This window comes from Theropithecus gelada, chromosome 5 (genome assembly GCF_003255815.1).
Source record: "Theropithecus gelada isolate Dixy chromosome 5, Tgel_1.0, whole genome shotgun sequence".
Taxonomy (NCBI): Eukaryota; Metazoa; Chordata; class Mammalia; order Primates; family Cercopithecidae; genus Theropithecus; species Theropithecus gelada.
The window spans coordinates 1910525-1931859 of NC_037672.1; the positions used below are offsets into that span (position 1 = coordinate 1910525).

At 47.2% G+C, this 21335-nt stretch overlaps 1 protein-coding gene across 4 annotated transcripts in view; it reads left to right on the plus strand.

The window, feature by feature from the left end:
• NSD2 (nuclear receptor binding SET domain protein 2) overlaps positions 1 to 21335 on the plus strand; it is a 113290-nt gene that overhangs the window by 44996 nt on the left and 46959 nt on the right. For all 4 annotated transcript variants that reach the window (XM_025384581.1, XM_025384582.1, XM_025384583.1 and 1 more), the window contains exons 4-6: positions 2600 to 2766; positions 3890 to 4372; positions 17189 to 17333. In XM_025384581.1, coding sequence (XP_025240366.1) covers positions 2600 to 2766; positions 3890 to 4372; positions 17189 to 17333 — 795 coding nt within the window. The remainder of the gene's footprint in view (positions 1 to 2599; positions 2767 to 3889; positions 4373 to 17188; positions 17334 to 21335) is intronic.

The following is a 21335-nucleotide window of genomic DNA, read 5'->3' on the forward strand; positions in this document are numbered from 1 at the left end:
TCGTGTGACCTTACCTATCATTGGAGATGACTCACACTCCTTACCCTGCCCTCTTGCCTTGTATACAATAAATAACAGCGCAGTCAGGCATTCAGGGCCACTGCTGGTCTCCACATCTTGGTGGTAGTCGTCCCCTGTGCCCAGCTGTCTTTTCTTCTATCTCTTTGTCTTATGTCTTTATTTCTATGATATCTTGTCTCTGCACACAAGGAGAAAAAACCCATGGGCCCTGTAGGGCTGGTCCCTACAGTTCTATACTGTGTTCTTTCTTGGTTAAGTTTCCTTTTTTCCTGGAGTCTATTTTTCGTATCTTAAGATAGTTTGTATGGGAAGTAAATTTGAGTCCTTGCAATTCAGAGTATGCTACTTTTTTTTTTTTTTTTTTTTTGAGATGGAGCCTTGCTCTGTTGCCAGGCTGGAGTGCGGTGGCGTGATCTTGACTCATTGCAATCTCTGCCTCCTGGTTTCAAGTGATTCTCTTACCTCAGCCTCCCGAGTAGTTGGGCCTACAGGCACACACCACCATGCCTGGCTAATTTTTTGTGTTTTAGTAGAGACGGGTTTCACTGTGTTGGCCAGGCTGGTCTCGATCTCCTGATCTGAGGTAATCCGCCCACCTTAGCCTCCCAAAGTGCTGGGATTACAGGCGTGAGCTACTGTGCCTGGCCCAGAATATGCTGCTTTTCTGTCTTCACACTTGATTGATGGTTTGACTGGGTATAGAATTTTATGTCGAGAAGAAATTCCCCTAGGAATTTTGAAGGTATTACTCCATTTGTTTATAGCATCCAGAGTTTTTGGCCATTCTTCACATAATTTGCTATTATTCACATACCTTGCTATTCTATTTCTTGTTCCATTAAGTTGGAGGCTGGCCTTTCGCCCAACCCCAAGCGGCTTGAATTTCAGCAGGGTGTGCTCTGCTGTGGATGTTGGGACATTTAGGGCTGTTTTAGTTGGAGACTTGATTTTGGGTTTATTCTTGGAGCTTCTCTGTTTCTCCAGAAAGCCTATTATTTGGGTATCCGACCTCCTAGATTGATCTTACAGGTTGCTATGGAAATAGGTATTTTTCATCTTAATTTTTTTTTCTTTCTGGGAGATTTCTTATCTTCCAAGCTTTCTTGTTGAATTTTTTTTCATAGTTGTATTTTAGAATTTCAAATACCTCTTTGTTTTTCTGTGTTCTTTTTTCGTAGCACACGGGGTTTCTCTATTGGCTGTCTTCTCTTCCATTGTCTTGTGTCTGTGGCCCTGCAGAGGGCCATTCATTTCTGTGTGTTTTGGATTCATTCATACTGGATGCTTCCCTGGGTCCAGGGGTTCCTTGGTGCTGGGCTTGTGTTTAAGAGCACAACACTTAGAGCTGCCTGCACCCATGGGTAGAGAGGCTTGGTTATCCCACCCTCCTTTGCGTTAGAGGGTCTCATTGGCCATTGGCCACTTAATTAGGGGAATCTCCAAAAGACTCACTGGAGAGGTTTTTCCTCTGGAGCACTTCAGGTCTTCGGGAAGTATCCTTTGATTCCTTGGGGCCAGTTCTGCATGAGGGGACAGGGAGTGGTAACCGCCACCCTCCCCACCTCACTGCCCCAGGGAGATCCCCTCCCTCTTCTCACCTGGCACAGAGATCTGATCTTTTAACCTGCTTACCTGTATTCACCTTCTCATTTGACTTCAGTGGAATCTGGTACCTCCTCGCTTGGATTTTGGGCCTGTCTCTTTCTTTCCTCATCCAGTTCCCCCTGGCTGCATTGTGGGACATGGCTTCTTCCTCTCAGCTAAGAGTAAGAGTAGTGGGCATCTGTGGGGTTACTCTCTGGTCTGAGCTGCTCTCTGAGGCCACTGATGCTCCTGCCCTCCTAGCACTGTGAGACAGTGGGGTAGCTAGCTGTTAGGTAGCAGGGCTGGTATTTGAACCCAGGTCGTGTGATGCCAGTATACTGCCTCCTTCACTGCCGCTGTCACTCTTTTCTTGCAGATGTCTTCTTGTCTTATTTGGTATCTTTTAAAGAGGGAATAAAGGAGTGTATTTAGCTAGTCAGCTAGCTAGCTTTTTTCTTCTTCTTTTTTTTTTTTTTCTTTTTTTTTGTTTTTGAGACAGGGTCTGGCTCTGTCACCCAGGCTGGAGAGCAGTGGTACAATCTTGGCTCACTGCAACATCTGCCTCCCAGGCTTATGCCATCCTCCCACGTCAGCCTCCCAAGTAGCTGGTCCTACAGGTGCACACCACCACACCCGGCTAATTTTTGCATTTTTCGTAGAGACGGGGTTTTGCCATGTTGCCCAGGCTGGTCTCAAACTCCTGAGCTCAAACAATCTCCCCGCCTCAACCTCCCAAAGTGTTGGGATTACAGGCTTGAGGGACCGTGCCTGGCCTGGTTGGCTTTCTTTCCAAGTCAATTTTTGAACCTTATCTGAGTCTCTTGTAAGTTAGTTTCCCTCTTTGGCATGTGGCATGGTAGGGATAAGTATAGAACTTATTTTGAGGTTAACAGGCTCAGACAACACCAAGGAAAACAACTGCAAAACAGCAGTAGATTTGACTAATTTCATCCCAGAACTAACTCATTTTCTAACATTTTATTTTAAAAACTAGGTCAGAAAAAGAGTGCACGCCAGTATCACGTACAGTTCTTTGGTGACGCCCCAGAAAGAGCTTGGATATTTGAGAAGAGCCTCGTAGCTTTTGAAGGAGAAGGACAGTTTGAAAAATTATGCCAGGAAAGTGCCAAGCAGGCACCCACGAAAGCTGAGAAAATTAAGGTGATAGATGACCCTTCAGTCTACTTTTAAACCAGAAATTTAATTTTTATTCTTTAAGTTAACTTATTTTTGTTTTGAACTTATACTTACTTGCTCGAAATATTGTAATGGCTTAACAATCTCTTTCATTGCTGACTTTTGCCCAAGAATGCTATGTTACAATATGATAAAGTTTTTTTAGAGACACAACTTATTTTTTTTGCTCATTTGATGACTCTCAGAGATAACTTGCTTTAGAATTTTTATTTTTATGTGTATATACACACACACACATATATATACACACACACACACATAGAGAGGGATTATATTAATGTAATGTGATAGGAATCGATTTCTGGTTTAAAGAAACAATAAAGGTATTATGTTGGGCTGAGTTCTAAAATTGGTTTTTATATGTTTTTTATTTCTATTTTTTAAAAAATTTTTTTGAGATGGATTTTTACTCTTATCACCCAGGCTGGAGTGCAATGGCATGATCTCAGCTCACTGCATCCTCTGGCCCCCCGGGTTCAAGCAATTCTTCTGCCTCAGCCTCCCAAGTAGCTGGAATTACAGGTGCCTGCCACCACACCTGGCTAATTTTTGTATTTTTAGTAGAGACAGGGTTTCACCAGGTTGGCCAGACTGGTCTTGAACTCCTGACCTCAGGTGATGCGTCTGCCTCGGCCTCTGCAGGTGCTGGGATTATAGGCAGGAGCCACCACACTGGTCAAGGTTTTTGTTTCTAAAATTATGTGAAAATGTAAAAGTATTCTTTTTTTTTTTTTTTTTTTTTTGAGACAGGGTCTTGCTCTGTCGCCCCAGGCTAGAGTGCAGTGGCGTGGTCTGGGCTTACTGCATCTACCGCCTCCCAGTTCAAGTGATTCTCGTGTCTCAGCCTCCCTAGTAGCTGGGACCACAGGCACGCACTACCATGCCTGGCTTATCTTTTGTATTTTAGTAGAGACGGGGTTTTGCCATGTTGGCCAGGCTGGTCTTAAACTCCTGGCCTCAAGTGATCCATCTGCCTCGACATCCATAAGTGCTGGGATTATAGGCATGAATCACGTGCCTAGCAAAAGTAGTTAACTTTTATGTTTGTGTAATGAAACTTATAGTGTCTCTTTTTTTTCCCCCCCAGCTATTGAAACCTATTTCAGGGAAATTGAGGGCCCAGTGGGAAATGGGCATTGTTCAAGCAGAAGAAGCTGCAAGCATGTCAGTGGAGGAGCGGAAAGCCAAGTTCACCTTTCTATACGTGGGGGACCAGCTTCATCTCAACCCTCAAGTAGCCAAGGAGGCTGGCATTGCTGCAGAGTCTTTCGGAGAAATGGCAGAGTCCTCAGGAGTCGGTGAAGAAGCTGCTGAAAACCCCAAGTCTGCGAGAGAAGAGGGCGTTCCCATGAAGAGAAGGCGGAGGGCCAAACTGTGTAGCTCTGCAGAGACCCTGGAGAGTGACCCCGATGTAGTGAAGAGTACTCCTCAAAAGACGGCAGAGGCTGACCCCAGAAGAGGAGTAGCGTCTCCTCCTGGGAGGAAGAAGACCACAGCCTCTACGCCACGAAGCAGGAAGGGAGATGCAGCATCCCAGTTTTTGGTCTTCTGTCAGAAACACAGGGATGAGGTCAGTACTAAGTTGTGTTTCATGCTAGCAAGTTTCAGAATTTGGGGAACATCCCTTCAGTGCAGAATCATCTGTTTCTCAGCATTATCAGGAGAATCTAGCGTGAGTCTTGCATAGATTTTAGATCTAATAAGTAAATATTATTAGTGAACAGCCATTCTGACCCTTGAGGGAAAAGATACTTGACTTGCTCTCTGGGTTCCTAAAATATCCCTCCTAATGTGGATAAGAAGGTACCGAGAACAGGCCATTCATAGTGGCTCATAATCTCAGTACTTTGAGAGGCCAAGGCGGGAGGATTACTTCAGCCCAGGAGTTTGAGACCAGCCTGGGCAACATGGTGAAACCCCATCTCTACAAAAATTAGCTGGGCATGGTGGCACATGCCTGTAGTCCTAGCTGCTTGGGAGACTGAGGCAGGAGAATCCCTTGTCTTGGAGGCAGGAGGATCCCTTGAGTCCTGAAGGCGGGGTTTGCAGTGAGTCGTGATGGCATCACTGCACTCTAGCCTGGGTGACAACAGAGCGACACTGTGTCTCAAAAAATAAAAAAAAAAACTGGCACAGGGGGAAGTGGGTCTCATCAGGCTGCGCTTTGCTTGAAGTGTGTGGCCATGTCCTTAATGTGTAACTCTAGGTTAGCATTTTCTCCAGCAGTCTGTTCTGAAGCTTCCAGTGCAGGATGTGCTCATCTATAAAGCTCATTGTATTCACTGGCACTGAGGGTGTTGATTTATTTCCCTGACATTTAAAAGGGTAGCAATGTGATTAAGACATTTATATAATTTTCTTAATTGTTTACATAAAATAAACACTCTGTTAGTACATAATAAAGGCTGTGAAGAACTGAAGGAGTTGGGTTCCCCACTTCCAACTTTTTTTTTTTTTTTTTTGAGACGGAGTCTCGCTCTGCCGCCCAGGCTGGAGTGCAGTGGCCGGATCTCAGCTCACTGCAAGCTCCACCTCCCGGGTTCACGCCATTCTCCTGCCTCAGCCTCCCGAGTAGCTGGGACTACAGGCGCCCGCCATCTCGCCCGGCTAGTTTTTTGTATTTTTTAGTAGAGACGGGGTTTCACCGTGTTCGCCAGGATGGTCTTGATCTCCTGACCTCGTGATCCACCCGTCTCGGCCTCCCAAAGTGCTGGGATTACAGGCTTGAGCCACCGCGCCCGGCCCCAACTTTTGGTTGTGTTACTTGGAGTGGGTCACAGTCTAGTGCTTAAAAGGCTTTTTTTAAGTGTTCATTTTAAATTTACTTCCATAGGAATTTTCCATTCAGCAGTCTTAAGTCTATGTGGTGATTAAAGGTATCAAAAACAATAGTGTCGGCCAGGCGCGGTGGCTCACACCTGTAATCCCAACACTTTGGGAAGCTGAGATGGGCGGTTCACAAGGTCAGGAGTTCGAGACCATCCTGGCCAACATGGTGAAACCCCGTCTCTACTAAAAATACAAAAAAAAATTAGCTGGGCGTGGTGGTGCATGCCTATAATCCCAGCTACTCAGGAGGCTGAGGCAGGAAAATTGCTTGAACCAGGGAGTCGGAGGTTGCAGTGAGCCGAGATCACACCACTACACTCCAGGCTGGCGACAGAGTGAGACTCCGTCTCAAAAAAAAAAGTCTGTCTTCAGAAAGATTTCCATGAATCTTTAACCAGCATGTATTTTGTGGCAGGCAGCATGGCACAATAAGGAGCCATGAGGAATTCAGGCATAGATGCATAAATGGGTGACTGTGGGTATTCTAAGAAATCTACTGGACATGATTTTTTTGTCCCTCTATGGAATCTGGAAATTCTGCCAGAGAAAGTCATTTGAGTGGTATCTTCAAGAGTAATCCATGGCTGGGCGCGGTGGCTGACGCCTGTAATCCCAGCACATTGGGAGGCCAAGGTGGGCTGATCACCTGAGGTTAGGGGTTGAGGCCAGCCTGGCCAACGTGGTAAAACCCTGTCTGTACTAAAAATACAAAAATTAGCTGGGCATGGTGGTGTGTGCCTGTAATCTCAGCTACTCAGGAGGCTGAGGCAGGAGAATCACTTGAATTGGGAGGCAGAGGCCAGAGTGAGCTGAAATCATGCTACTGCACTCCAGCCTGGGTAATCCATAGGGCTTTTCTCAGGAATGCAAGGGTGGTCTGATGTTAGAAAGCTATTATTGTGACTTACTGTGTAATGCTCATCTCCATAGAGGGAGAAAAGGCATTTGATAAAATTCATTGCTTTTTTTATTAAGTAAACACCCCGTATTTATGGGGTATATGTGATATTTTGGTGCATGTGTTAAAGTTCATTGCTTTTTCTTCTTGGGAGAGGCTGAGGTGGGAGGATTGCTTGAGCCCAGGAGTTTTGAGGTTACAGTGAGCTGTGATTGTGCCACAGCTTTCCAGCTTAGGTGACAGAGTGAGAGACTGTCTCATAAAAAGAAAAGAAAGGCTGAGTGTGGTGGCTCACACCTGTAATCCCAGCACTTTGGGAGGGTGAAGTAGGAGGATTGCTTGAGCCCAGGAGTTTGGGACCAGCCTGGGCAACATGAAACCCTGTCTCTAAAAAAAAAATTTTTTAAAAATTAGGCAGGTATGATGGCATGTACGTGTAGTCCCAGGTACTTGGGAGGTTGAGGCAAGAGCTTGAGTCCAGAAGTTTAAGGCTGTGGTGGCTAGTCTGGGCCACAGAGTGAGACCCTGTCTTAAACAAAAAAATTACTGCTTATTGATAAAAGGTTAGTAAACCAGGAATAAAAGGGAACTTCCTAAATCTGTTGAAGGATATGTATCAGAAGCTTTCATCGAGAATATTACTGATGAAACTTTAGAAGCATTCTCTTTAGGCCAGACATGGTGGCTCATGCCTGTAATCCCAGCACTTTGGGAGGCTGAGGTGGGTCGATCACCTGAGATCAGGAATTCAAGAACAGCCTGGACAACATGGTGAAACCCCGTCTCTACCAAAATTATAAAAAATAAGCTGGGTGTGGTGGCGGACACCTGTAGTTCCAGCTACTTGGGAGGCTGAGACAGGAGAATCGTTTGAACCCAAGAGGTGGAGGTTGCAGTGAGCCAAGATCGTGCCACTGCACTCCAGCCTGGCGACAGAGCAAGACTCTGTCTCAAAGGAAAAAAAAAAGCATTCTCTTTAAAGTCATAAACGAGGGCCAGGTACAATGGCTCACACCTGTAATCCCAGCATTTCAGGAGGCCGAGATGGGTGGATCACTGAAGGTCAGGAGTTCGAGACCAGCATGGCCAACGTGGTGAAACCCCATCTCTACTAAAAATACAAAATTTTGCCAGTTGTGGTGGCGAGTGCCTGTAATCCCAGCTACTCAAGAGATTCAGAAAGGAGAATCGGTTGAACCTGGGAGGCGGAGGTTGCAGTGAGCCCAAATCATGCCACTGCACTCCAGCCTGGGCGACACAGTAAGACTCTGTCTCAAAAAAAAAAAAAAAAAAAGAATGAGGAAACCATTTTTCACCATTTAATAAACATTGTACTGAAAATACTAGCCAATATTAGGCCGGGCACGGTGGCTTACGCCTGTAATCCCAACACTTTGGAGGCCGAGGTGGGCAGATTACTTGAGGTCAGAAGTTCAAGACCAGCCTGGCCAACATGGTGAAACCCCGTCTCTACTAGAAATAAAAAATAATTAGCCAGGTGTGGTGATGCACGCCTGTAATCCCAACTAATCAGGAGGCCGAGGCAGGAGAATTGCTGGAACGTGGAGGCAGAGGTTGCAGTGAGCTGAGATCACGCTACTGCACTGCAGCCTGGACAATAGAATGAGTCTTCGTCTCTAAGAAAATGCTAGCCAATATTATAAAGGAATAAATAAAGCTGCTGTTGTTTACAGAAGTCTATGTAGAAAACTCAAGAGAATGTACAGAAAATCTTTTAGAATTAATAGAGTTCACCAAAATTGGTGGATATAAAATTAACATACAAGTGCAGCATCAAAGAGGAAATGTAATGTTAAAAAAGATACTATTGATAATAGAAACAAAAATGTCAGGTACTGTGGAATCAGTATTATGAAATATGCATGTAACTTTAGAGAAAAATAACATATTTTAGCAGACCCCAATAAAGATATATTTATATATGGGAAGATTCAAGCTTCTGAAGTTGTCAATTCTCCCTTTAACAATCTATAAATTCAGTATAATTCTAATAAAACTTCTAACAGGAATTTCTTTGCCCTTTGTAAGTGGATGCTCATGTGGTCACATTTGAAGAGAGGCTTGGCCTAAGGACTTGCTCTACCAGATTCAAGAAGTTCTGTTATTTAAAATAACAGTATTTGGCTAGGTGCAGTAGCTTACACCTGTAATCACAGCACTTTGGGAGGCTGAGGCGTGCACATCACCGGAGGTCAGGAGTTCGAGACTAGCCTGGCCAACATGATGAAACCCCGTCTCTACTAAAAATATAAAAATTAATTGGGTGTGGTGGCAGGTGCCTGTAATCCTAGCTACTTGGGAGGCTGAGGCAGGAGAATTGCTTGAACCTGATAGGCAGAGGTTGCGGTGAACTGGGATTGTGCCATTGTACTCCAGCCTGAGTGACAGAGCAAGACTCTGTCTCATAAAAAACAAAATAGCAGTATTCACGCAGGGCAGTCATATGGTCCAAGATGGGGCCCACAACAGGCTCCTGAGCATGTGGACATGGATGGGAAAGGGCTGCAGACCAGCTGGGTGGGATGTCTGCACTGGACATGGTGCTTGGACCACTGGTGGTTTATGAACTTGGCCAGCATGGGAGAGGAGCTTTGTCACCATGGGAGAGGGAAGGATTTCTTAAACAAGCCAAACTGATAACAGGCCATAAAGGAACTGTGTAAACATGAAAATCTAGGCCAGGCGTGGTGGCTCACACCTGTACTCCCAGTACTTTGGGAGACTAAAGCAGGAGGATTGCTTGAGCCACTGCACCACTTCAGCCTGGGTGACAAGAGACCCTGGCTCAGAAAAAGAAAAAATTCTTATGTGTCAAGGACACCATGAACACAGTGAAAGGACAAATTCTGTAAAGAGCCGAAACAATTCTGAAGGAGAAGGGCAAATTTCTTGGAGAGCCAGTAAGTGCATCAAGAGATGCTGCTTAACTGTGGCCATGCCCAGGGAGCTGTATGTTATGATCCTGGTGAGGTGGTCCTTCTCAGTCATCAGGTGAGCAGTCATCAAATTCAGAACAGCCAGGGATTGAGAAGATGAGCAACAGTGGGAACAGAGAAGAGTGGGACTCCTCGTACAATGCTGGTGAAACATCATTTATTACACCTGTTTTGAGAGAAATTTGGCAATATCTAGTGAAATTGAAGATGTGCTTTTTTTCTCGTACAGTTTTACTCCTATTTACCCTAGAGTAATTTTGCCCTTGCACCCAAAGAGAGACCACAGTGTCCAAAACCAAAAAGTTACCGAGTGACAGACTATGGTGTGTTCCTACGGTGTAACTACACATCAGTTAAAGTGAACTCATTGGATGTCAAAGAAGAAACAAATTGCTGAAGGGTATGCACATTCTATCACTTGTGTAAAGTTTGAAAAGGGCCACATACTCATAATTGAGTTTAACCTATCTCTTTCTCTGCGTCCATCCAAAAAGTGTAAGTGGGCAGCTGTGAAGGTGTTTGCCTCTCTCCAGGAGCCAAGAGGTCTACCCAGGGAGGAGCCATTAACACCTCGTGGCGTAACTGTGGTCATTGTTGGATATAAAATGATACAAAGCAGGCCAGGTGCAAGGTGGGAGGATCACTTGAGGCCAGGAGTTTGAGACCAGCCTGGACAACATAGCAAGATCTTATCTCTACCAAAACTAAACTAAAATAAAATGGTATAAAGCACTCAGCAATGTGTGGACAGCCACCGTTTCAGGCATGTTGGGGGAGGGTGCAGTGGCAAGCTCTGAATGGACACCTCAGTGTTTGACAGCTAGGCCTGCACAGGGTTGGTGAGGTGCTGTATGTTCTTGGGCCCTGAGGCTGTGTCGGGTGGGAACCACCCCGTCAGCCACTCTGGCATGTTGCTCGGCTGTGTCTCCACAACCTGTTCACTAGTTTGGAATTGTGAAAAAAAGTGGGTACCTGAGAAAGCCACTGTCCAAAGACCACCTTATTGGCTTTTTGGGACCCAAGTTGATCTCAGGTGGTCCTTCTAGTGCTAAGAAATGTGCCAAAAACGAAAGTCTGGATTGGCACTGTACTAAAAGTAATATAAAACCAAACTGAAGGTGTACAGTTAAAATTGAGTTCTGGGCAGGGTGCAGTGGCTTGCACCTGTAATTCCAGCACCTTGGGAGGCCGAGGACGGCAGGCTGCTTGAGGTTGGTAGTTCGAGAACAGCCTGGGCAATACAGTGAGCCTCCCATCTCTACAAAAAAACAAGAAAATTAATGGGGCATGATGGTGCACACCTGTAGTCTCAGCTACTCAGGAGGCCCAGGCAGGAGGACCACTTGAGCCTGGAAGGTCAAGGCTGCAGTGAGCCATCATTGTGCCACTGCACCCCAGTTTGGATGACAGAACGAGACCCTGTCAAAGCAAAAACTACAAAAAATGGAGCTCTGTGTTAATGTCCAGCACTGCCCTGCCCACCCCTGGTCACTGATGGAAGGCCCGTGGGGCCTCCCTTCCCTCCACTGGACTCTGGCTGGGTGGTTTTGAGGAATTTTCTATTAGAAAAGCAGTGACTATTAGGATGCTCTTTATAACTGTTCTGTAATAAGCAATTCTAAACTTGAGGAAGCTCCTCCCTGCTTCCATCTGTAACCTAGGTCTTTCTACATTGTTTTTTCTTTTTTGGGAGCGCTGGTGCACACAAGGATGGTTTTTGTTGGGTTGTCAGTTAACCAGGGGCCATCCCTTGAGATACAGAGTCAGGTGGAGCTTCCCTGCTGTTTCCTGGACCTTCCTTTTCTAGGGTCCCTAGATGGAAGGCTGACTTCAGGACTTTTTGTTGCTACTTGCTGACTCTTTTTTTTTTTTTTTTTTTTTTAATTTTTTTTTTTTTGAGATGGAGTCTCGCTCTGTCGCCCAGGCTGGAGTGCAGTGGCCAGATCTCAGCTCACTGCAAGCTCTGCCTCCCAGGTTTATGCCACCCTCCTGCCTCAGCCTCCCAAGTAGCTGGGACTACAGGCGCCCGCCACCTCGCCCGGCTAGTTTTTTGTATTTTTTAGTAGAGACGGGGTTTCACCATGTTAGCCAGGATGGTCTCGATCTCCTGACCTCGTGATCCGCCCGTCTCGGCCTCCCAAAGTGCTGGGATTACAGGCTTGAGCCACCGCGCCCGGCCTTGCTGACTCTTTAGAAGTCATTTTCTTTTTCTTTTTTTTTTTTTTGAGATGGAGTTTTGCTTTGTCGCCTAGGCTGGAGTGTGAAGGAGCCACCTTGGCCCGCTACAACCTCCTCCTCCCGGGTTCAAACGATTCTCCTGTCTCAGCCTCCTGAGTTGCTGGGACCATAGGCACACGCCACCACGTCCGGCTAATTTTCGTATTTTTAGTAGAGATGGGGTTTCACTATGTTGGCCAGGCTGGTCTTGAACTCCTGACCTCAGGTGATCCACCCGCCTTGGCCTCCCAAAATCCTGGGATTACAGGTGTGAGCCACTGCACCCAGCCTAGAGGTCACTTTCTAGCTTTGTTTCTCCCTACTAGTGAAGAAATGTACTTCTTTACATATATATAAAGATTTTTTGTTTTTGTTTTTGAGACAGGGTCTTACTCTGTCACCCAGGCTGGAGTGCAGTGGAGCAATCATGGCTCGCCACAGCCTTGACCTCCCTAGGCTCAAGTGATTTTCCCACCTCAGCCACCCTAGTAGCTGGGACTAGAGCCATGTGCCACCACGCCTGGCTAACTTCTATTTTTTATAGGGATGAGGTCTCGCTATGTTGCCCAATCTGGACTCGAACTCCTGGCCTCAACCTGAAGTGATCCTCCTACCTCAGCCTCCCACAGTGCTGGGATTACAGGCATGAGCCAGTGTTCCTGGCTGGCTCCAGTATAAGCAGCATTTTCACTAGCAGGCTTTTTTCGCCTGATTTTTTTTTTTTGAGACGTAGTCTTGTAATGTCGTCAGGCTGGAGTGCAGTGGCATGATCTCAGCTTACTGTACCCTCCGCCTCCCAGGTTCAAACAATTCTCTTGCCTTAGCCTCCCAAGTAGCTGGGATTACAGGTGCCTGCCACCACGCCCAGCTAATTTTTGTATTTTTAGTAGAGACAGGGTTTCACCATGTTGGCCAGGCTGGTCTCAAACTCCTAACCTCGTGATCTGCCCGCCTTGGCCTCCCAAAGTGCTGGGATTACAGGTGTGAGCCACTGTGCCTGGTTTGGCTTGAATTTTTAATTTTTTTTTTTTTTAATTTTTGAGACAGGGTCTCACTCTGTTGCCCAGGCTGGATTGCAGTGGCACAATCACAGCTCACTGCAACCTCCGCCTTCCAGGTTCAAGCGATCCTCCCCTGTCAGCCTCCCTAGTAGCTGGGACTACTGGCATGCGCCACCACACCCAGCTAATTGTTGTATTTTTAGTAGAGACAGGGTTTCACCATGTTGGCTAGGCTGGTCTCAAACGCCTGACCTCAGGTGATCTGCCCACCTCGGCCTCCATAAGGGCTGGGATTACAGGCGTGAGCCACTGCACCAGCCTGAGTTTTTAATTTTTAAAGCCTTTCCTACCTTTCCTGGTCCTAGTTTTTATACATCCATTGGAGTGGAACCAGTGCTTTATGTCTCAGTTCTTTGTACATGCCTTGGTATTAGTTCTATCTATTGTTGCATAACAAGTTACCTCAAAATTTAGTGGCTTAAAACAGCAGCGTGCATTTATTGTCTCAGTTTCTGTGGGCCAGGAATTTGGCAACCGCTTAGCTTAGTGGTTCTGCCTCAGGGTCTCTTGAAGTTGCATTTAAGATGTTACCTGGGGCTACATCATCCTAAGGCTTGACTGATGCTGGAGGGTCCGCTTCCAGGGTACCTCCCCTCACTCATGCTGCTGGCAGGAGGCCTCGGTTCTTCACCGTGTGGCCCTCTCCATAGGGCTGCTGGCGTGTCCTCAGAACTTGATGGGGGCTGGCTTTCTCCAGAGCAAGTGATCCAAAAAAGAGCAAGGTGGATATCTTTTATGCTCTACACTTGGAGTCATATGCAACCATTTCTGCACTGTGATATTGATTACGCTGTAAGCAGTAGTGGGAGCTTGAGCTCCAGGAGGCAGGGCTCACGGAGGGGTGGGGGGTTGTCTTGGAGGATGGATACCTAAACATTCTTCACTGAAGCCTGAAAGCAAAAGGAAACTCTAAAAAATGTTGGGGGGAGCACAGTGCAGTGCCTCATGCCTGTAATCCCAGCACTTTGGGAGGCCATGGCGGTCAGATCACTTGAGGTCAGGAGTTCAAGACCAGCCTGGCCCACATGGTGAAACCCCTGTCTCTACTAAAAATACAAAAATTAGCCAGGTGTGGTGGCACATGCCTATAATCCCAGCTACTCAGGAGGCTAAGGTGGGAGAATCACTTGAACCCAGGAGGCAGAGGTTGCAGCGAGCTGAGGTCACGTCATTGTACTCCAATCTGGGCCACAGTGAGACTCTGTCTTTAAAAAAAAAAAAAAAAAAAAAGACGTGTAGGGAGCAGGTGGGATGAAGGATGAAGGAGGGGAATGTGATCTGAAGACTGTGATTTGTAGAGTCTCCAATTATACTGGCAATGTTTTAGTCAGCTGTGGGATTGTGGAAATTTGGTTTTCCATGTTTTTTTGTATGTTTTAAATTTTTGTTTATTTTTGAGACAGAATCTTACTCTGTTTCCCAGGCTGGAATGCAGTGGCGCAATCGTAGGTCACTGCAGCCCTGAACTCCTAGGCTGCAGTGATGCTTCCACCTCCGCTTCCCAAGTAGCTGTGACTATAGGCACTTGCCACCGTACCCAGCCAATTTAAAAATAATTTTTTTTTTTTTTTAACATGACCTTGCTCTGTTGCCTAGGCTGGTCTCAAACTCCTGGCCTCAAGTGATCTTCCCACTTAGGCCTCCCAAAATGTTGGGATTATAGGCATGAGCCACTGTGTCCAGCTTGTTTTTGATATGTTAAGAATAATGAAGTGGTGACTATTGAGTGCTTACCACATGTCAGATACTTGCCAGTATGTTATTGTACAAAAGTATATTTAGTACTCCTCAGAATGACCTTATAAGGTAGATATAAATTATCTCTGCTTTATAGCTGGCTAACCTGAGCTTAAAGTTGTAAGGTTTCAGTGAGATGATGCAGTCAGGAAGTAGAATTGGGACCTGACCCTAATTGTGTGTGTGAGTGTGCACTTTTATGTTTTCAGAACTCGTAACCATCATACCATACGGTTTCATTGTGAAGCTGGGAGACTTTAATGAGGAGTCATTGCTCTGTTAACCTAAAATGATGATGATACTTTCCTGGCTTCCCTACAGAAGCTGTCTGTGGTGGCTGTCTTGTGAGGCGGGGTGATTGCAGGGTGCTTGTGACTCTGCTTTGATGAAGCAGTAAAGGACACTGTTACGATTCATCCTGACTGGGGGCTCTGGAGTCATGGTGGGTGATGGGGTGCTAGGGGCAGAGGTGGGTGGAAGGGCAGCAGGCCTATGAAGGAATGTACTGTGTTTGAGGAGATGAGAGGCAGGTGTGCTGTGGATCCGAAGCCCTGTGCAGAAACTTTCGCTGGTTGAAGAGCTGAGGCCCTTGGAGCTTGAAGAGTTGGGCATGGGTGGGCTCATGGAGTGGGTCATGGCAGCAATCAGGGCAGGGCCTGCTGGGTTGGGAGGGATGTGGCAGGAGTAGGCATACGCAGGGCTGGGGACAGGGACCCCACAGGGAACACTGGTGGAGTGCTGGAGGTCAGAGCCAGACCCGGAACTTCAGAAGGTGCCCTTGAGGTGGGAGGTCCCAGGCAATTAGGCTGGGGGTGTCTGCAGGTTTTCTAGAGAGGTGGGTGGGCATTGGTGGATGTTGGTGTCCAGGCCAGGGTGAGGACAGGAGGGAGTGGAGCCCATGACTCATCCAGGCAACAGGAGGGCAGATGGTGGGGCCATAGGAGGCTATAAGAAGCCATCTGTGGTGACTATGTTGTGAGGAGGGGTTTGGGTTTGGGGGCAGAGGTTACCTGTATTGGCTGGGCAGGTGGTAGGTCCAGGTGCTGATGGTAACCAGCCAACACTAACCTGATGGTTCCTTAGCACTGCCAGGTGGAGTGTTACTGCCCCATTTCACAGAGTGGAGGCAGAGACAGTGCCTTCACTCGCCAGAGTCCACGGAACTACCTAGTAGAGGAGCCAGCGTAAGAGCCGGGTCTGGCCCTGGAGCATGCTGGTTGGTACCGAGCCAGTCAGCAGACTGTTTCCAAAGGGCTGGTGAGCAGTGAGGGCTCTGTTCTGACTGCTCAGCTCTGCTGTTGTGGCAGGAAGACAGCCATGGGCAGCATGGGAACAAATGTGTGGGGCTGAGATCCATAAAACATTGTGGACACTGTTGTTTGAATTTCCTGTAATTTTTGTGTCATGAAATATTATGACATTTTTCAGACATTGAAGAGAAGCAGGTGGTGGGTTACACCTGGCTGGCAGGCATTAGTGTGTCAGCCCTGTGCCCTGCTCTCAATATCCGTGGCTCTCGGACTTGGGGACACATTAGCAACCCCTGGGAAATCTTTAAATCACTGAGGCCAGACCTGCTGGATTGGGTTGATCTTGGGTGGGACCTAAGCACCATGGGATTTCAAACCCCCAGGTTATTACCAGGTGCAGCCAAGGCCCCAGGATCAGACTTCAGTGTGTCTGCGGATCATCCTGGAGACCCTGTAAAAGTACAGATTCCTGGTAGGCAGGTTGGGGTGGGGCCTGGGAGTCTGCATTTCTAGTATGCTCTGGGTATTGATGCTGGCAGCCCTCGTGTGGCTGGCGAGTAGGGAAGCCTCGTCTCTTGGCTGTGCAAGGTTGTCTCCGTGTGCTGACCTGGGCTGTGACAGAAGCCAGCTTGCACTCCTTGGTGTGTGCCTTCACCCCTGTCCAGGGCCTGTATGTGAAAGACGAGAGTGGGTGCTGCCCAGTGAGGATGCTGAGCTGAGCCCACCTCCATGCTCAGGGGCGGCGTTTGTTCCTGTGGCACTGGCTCTACAGCTAATTTTTCAGGGATGCCTAGAGGCTGGGTCTTAAGTTAGTGGTTTTGGAAAAGTATGTATATATTTTTGTCATGTATCGTTTCCAGCATTTACAGAAGTAAAATTGAATTGTTTTCACTGGCACTGTTCTCATGTATGAGTTTTTAGTGAGTCACAGCATCAGTTAAGCACTACTTTTCTTTCTCTCTTTTTTTTTTTTTTTTTTTTTTGGAGGCAGAGTCTCGCTCTGTACCCCAGGCTGGAGTGCAGTGGCGCGATCTCGGCTCACTGCAACCTCCGCCTCCTGGGTTTACGCCATTCTCCTGCCTCAGCCTCCCGATTAGCTGGGACTACAGGCCTCGCCACCACGGCCAGCTAATTTTTTGTATTTTTTTTAGTAGAGACGGGGTTTCACTGTGTTAGCCAGGATGGTCTCGATCTCCTGACCTCGTGATCCGCCCGCCTCGGCCTCCCAGAGTGATGGGATTACAGGCGTGAGCCACTGCGCCCGGCCCAGTTAAGCACTACTTTTCTTTGAAGCTTTTATGGACATAGTTCCATGATGTGGGAATAAAAATGCGACACACTAAGTTCTAAAGGGCCGTGCATTTAATTTCATGCAAAACAAAACCCAGTGAGTTTTACGGATTTAACTTCTCATCGCACCTTCTCCCATGCCCACAGGTGGTGACTGAGCACCCAGATGCTTCAGGTGAGGAGATTGAAGAGCTGCTCAGGTCACAGTGGAGTCTGCTGAGTGAGAAGCAGAGAGCGCGCTACAACACCAAGTTTGCCCTGGTGGCCCCTGTCCAGGCTGAAGAAGACTCTGGTAAACATAGCATCATGCTGGTGTCCTCCGCTTGGGTTGATGTGTGTAGTGTAGCAAACTGAGCTCTGGTCTTGGAACTGTAGGGAAGTGTGTCCACTCTCCCCGTTTCTGACCCGTGGGGTTTGGACCCAAGTGCGTGTGGTCACAGTAAAAACAGCCTCTGCCGTCTGCGTTTCCTGGCTTATGAGAGCTATTCTGTGTGGTCCCGACTGGCCTGTGGCTCCCTTGCTCTCCTGCTCAAGTTGAGCAGCCACTGTGGTCACTGCTGCTGATGGGGCTGTGTGAGAGAGGACAGAAGAAGGAAGGGGAGGGAAGGTTGTCTCTTGGATTCCAGGCTTACATGATGTGGTAGCGTCAGCCTTCAGGCCTGTGACTTCCGAGGAGGCAGCACTTCCCATGCTTCTGAGAGCGACCCTCCTGGTTTCGGCTATAGTCTGCACCTTACAGGGGCCTGGAGTGTGGGCAGCTCCTGGCCTGTTTGCCCGAGAGCTCATAGTGCAAGAAGGGTGACTGGACTGACCTTGAATTCAGGTCAGGTGTCCTTTGGTCCTTCCTAGGCCTTCGGCTTAGAAAACAGAAAGTGCTACTTTGCCTTGGGCAGAGCTGACACTGTAAGATTTGAAGATGTGTAACAATGGTTAGATTCGTGATATGTGTGTGCTTGGACACAAATTGTGGAAGACTGATATTTGAATGTAAAAATAAGTGACATATCTAGGTATCAATGGAAAATACCAAAGTACTGTATCTCTGAAGATTCATCATTGAGGAGCTCTGGAGAGACCAAACATAAAGTGTTTCAAGACTCACCTAAAAGAAAGTCGGAGCCCAGAAGCGATAGGGTCTGGTCACATGTGCTGCTGTCACCTTTCTCTTTGTCAGATGTTTTCCTCTTGATTTAGGTGTTTCTAGATCTCTTCATCAACTATCTCATTAATCTTGAATTTTGTTCAGTTTGCTCAGTGTTCATTGCAAATACTGTAATTTAGAATGGCAAGGATATTTAGGACTTGTATATTTTCTTGAAAAGAAAATATTCCTCACTCTATCAATACGCTAAATTTAGAGACATGTTCCCTTTAAATGACTGGCTTATGTAAAAATGAGCCAGCTCTTCCTGAAGCCAGATTCAGCTTACCCTCGAAGTGTAAGCATAAATTTGATGGTGTTATATTTTGCTGAGTGCTTAGTGGATAGAAGTGACAGGTGAGTTTCTGCCCACAGTGTGTGTCAGGTGTGTGCAGGTTCTTGGGTGCCCTTTAATCCTGACTCTCAGGTGACCCTGGTGCTAACAACTAAGATGGCACACCACATCTTTGTCACACGCCCATGGCCTCAGTGTTAGAAATCTACACAGATGTCTGGGCACGGTGGCTCATACCTGGAATCCCAGCACTTTGGGAGGCCAAGGTGGGTGGATCACTTAAGGCCAGGAATCCAAGACCAGCCTGGCCCACATGGTGAAACCCCATCTCTACTGAAAATACAAAAAAATTAGCTAGGCGTGGTGGCGCATATCTGTAATCCCAGCTACTCGGGAGGCTGAAGCATGAGAATCTCTTGAACCCGAGAGGCAGAGGTTGCAGTGAGGCAAGATCACGCCACTGCACTCCAGCCTGGGCGACAGAGCAAGACTCAGTCTCAAAAAAAAAAAAAATCCAGCCAGGCACAGTGGCTCGTGCCTGTAATCCCAGCACTTTGGGTGGCCGAGGTGGGCGGATCACCTGAGGTTGGGAGTCCGAGACCAGGCTGACCAGCATGGATAAACCCCATCTCTACTAAAAATACAAAATTAGCCGGGTGTGCTGGCACATGCCTGTAATCCCAGCTACTTGGGAGGCTGAGACAGGAGAATTGCTTGAACCTGGGAGGTGGAGATTGCAGTGAGCCGAGATCGTGCCATTGGATTCCAGCCTGGACAACAAGAGCGAAACTCCATCTCAAAAAAAAAAACCAAAAAACCCCGAAAATCCATATAGATGGATTGTTGCTTATTTCTGTGAGAAATGGCTGCTGCTGCCTCATCCTGGATGAATGGAGAGGTGCTTAGGAGGTACTGTGTCAAGGACCTCGCCTGTGGGAAACCAGAGGTGCGGGGCTGGCGTTGTGCTCATGAACAGGTGTTCTGAAGGCAGACCTGCCTGAAGGGGTCCTCGAGAGTTTGGCTGACTGTGCCATATGGTGCCTATGCTTGGCAGTGGCTGAGCAGGTCCTGCTGCCGACCATTCCACGAGCTTCTTCCTCAGGCCGCCTTTACGCCAGCCTGCAGCAGTGTGGCCAAGAGTGGAGCTTTCATGAGGGCTGCTTACCTGACCCCCATCACGCCAGGCTGGAACTGCAGCTGGTAAGGGCCCCCATGCTCTGGCTGCTGACTCTTCTTTTGCATTGGCCTAGACCCGAGGTGAGGCTCTGTGAAAGCATTGGCACCAGGGCATGGACACTTACTTGTAAGTCTAACTGAGGCCTTGCTGGACCCTGTGGAGCTGAGCACTCTTTTGCTGGTGTCTTCTGTCCCAACAGTAGTGAGGCTTGAGGGTGACAGTGTCCTTCAGGGCAACAGTGTCCTTCTGCTAGATGTTTTATGAAGAGTCCATTAATAAAAACCCTGAACCTGTCTGTAAAGCAGTCATGCAAATGAAAATATTGGATTTATATTTAAAATCAACATTGGCATGTTGAAATTAATCATCTGTCTAGAATTTGCACTCTTATTTCACACCTTACTGTCTTAGGTCAGTGTTGTTTGGATGCCTTAGGTCTTGGATTAGCGGCTATTCCTGGGAACACCTAGCACATGGCACAGTTGAGCAAACGTGGAGTTAATTTGCATATATAAATGTAGTGTTACTACTTAACATGGTTCTTTAAGGAAATGTTTAAAAAGTAGCAAGTGGTTTTTTTTTTTAAAGTTCAACTTAAATTCCACAAGTCTTTGAATGTTAGTAAGGAAAAGATTTTTTTTTTTTTTTTTTTAAGACAGAGTTTCATTCTTATTGCCTAGGCTGGAGTGCAATGGCACGATCTTGGCTCACTGCAACCTCCACCTCCTGGGTTCAAGTGATTCTTCTGCCTCAGCCTCCCGAGTAGCTGAGATTACAGGCATGTGCCACCATGCCCGGCTAATTTTGTATTTTTAGTAGAAACGGGGTTTCTCCATGTTGGTCAGGCTGGTCTCGAACTCCCGACCTCAGGTGGTCCACCCACCTCGGCCTCCCAAAGTGCTGGGATTACAGGCATGAGCCACCCCACCTGGCCCGATGGCTCACACTTATAATCACAACACTTTCAGAGGCTGAGGTGGGATGATCACTTGAAGCCAGGAGTTCAAGACCAATCTGGGCAACATAGTGAGATCCTGTCTCTATCTTTAAATAAATAAATATAAAAGTAATAAAAAAGAAAGTTCTGGAAGTCTTTTAGGGTAAGGTGAGTCACTAATTGGACAAAAATATATTGCATACTTGCTGTGTGCTCAGGTTTGTTTACAAAGGTTCAGATAAGCAGTTTTGTAGATAAAATGTAAGTCTGATATTTGAAAACCATTTATTACACCCCTGTCCTGGGCACTGTGGTAGCCTTGGGGGGATTGCTGAACAAGAAAAGCAATCCTGTCCAGGCGCAGTGGCTCATACCTGTAATCCTAGCACTTTGGGAGGCCGAGGTGGGCGGATCACGAGATCAAGAGATCGAGACCATCCTGGCCAATATGGGGAAACCCCCTCTCTACTAAAAATACAAAAATTTGCTGGGTGTGGTAGTATGCGCCTGTTGTCCCAGCTACTCGGGAGGCTGAGGCAGGAGAATCGCTTGAACCCGGGAAGGGGAGGTGGCAGTGAACTGAGATCACGCCACTGCATTCCAGCCTGGGGAACACAGCAGGACACCATCTTTAAAAAAAAAAAAAAAGAAAAGCAATCCTTGGAATCCTTGGCCAGGCAGGATGGCTCATGCTTATAATTCTGGCACTTTGGGAGGCCAAAGTGAGCTGAATGTAATCTCTAA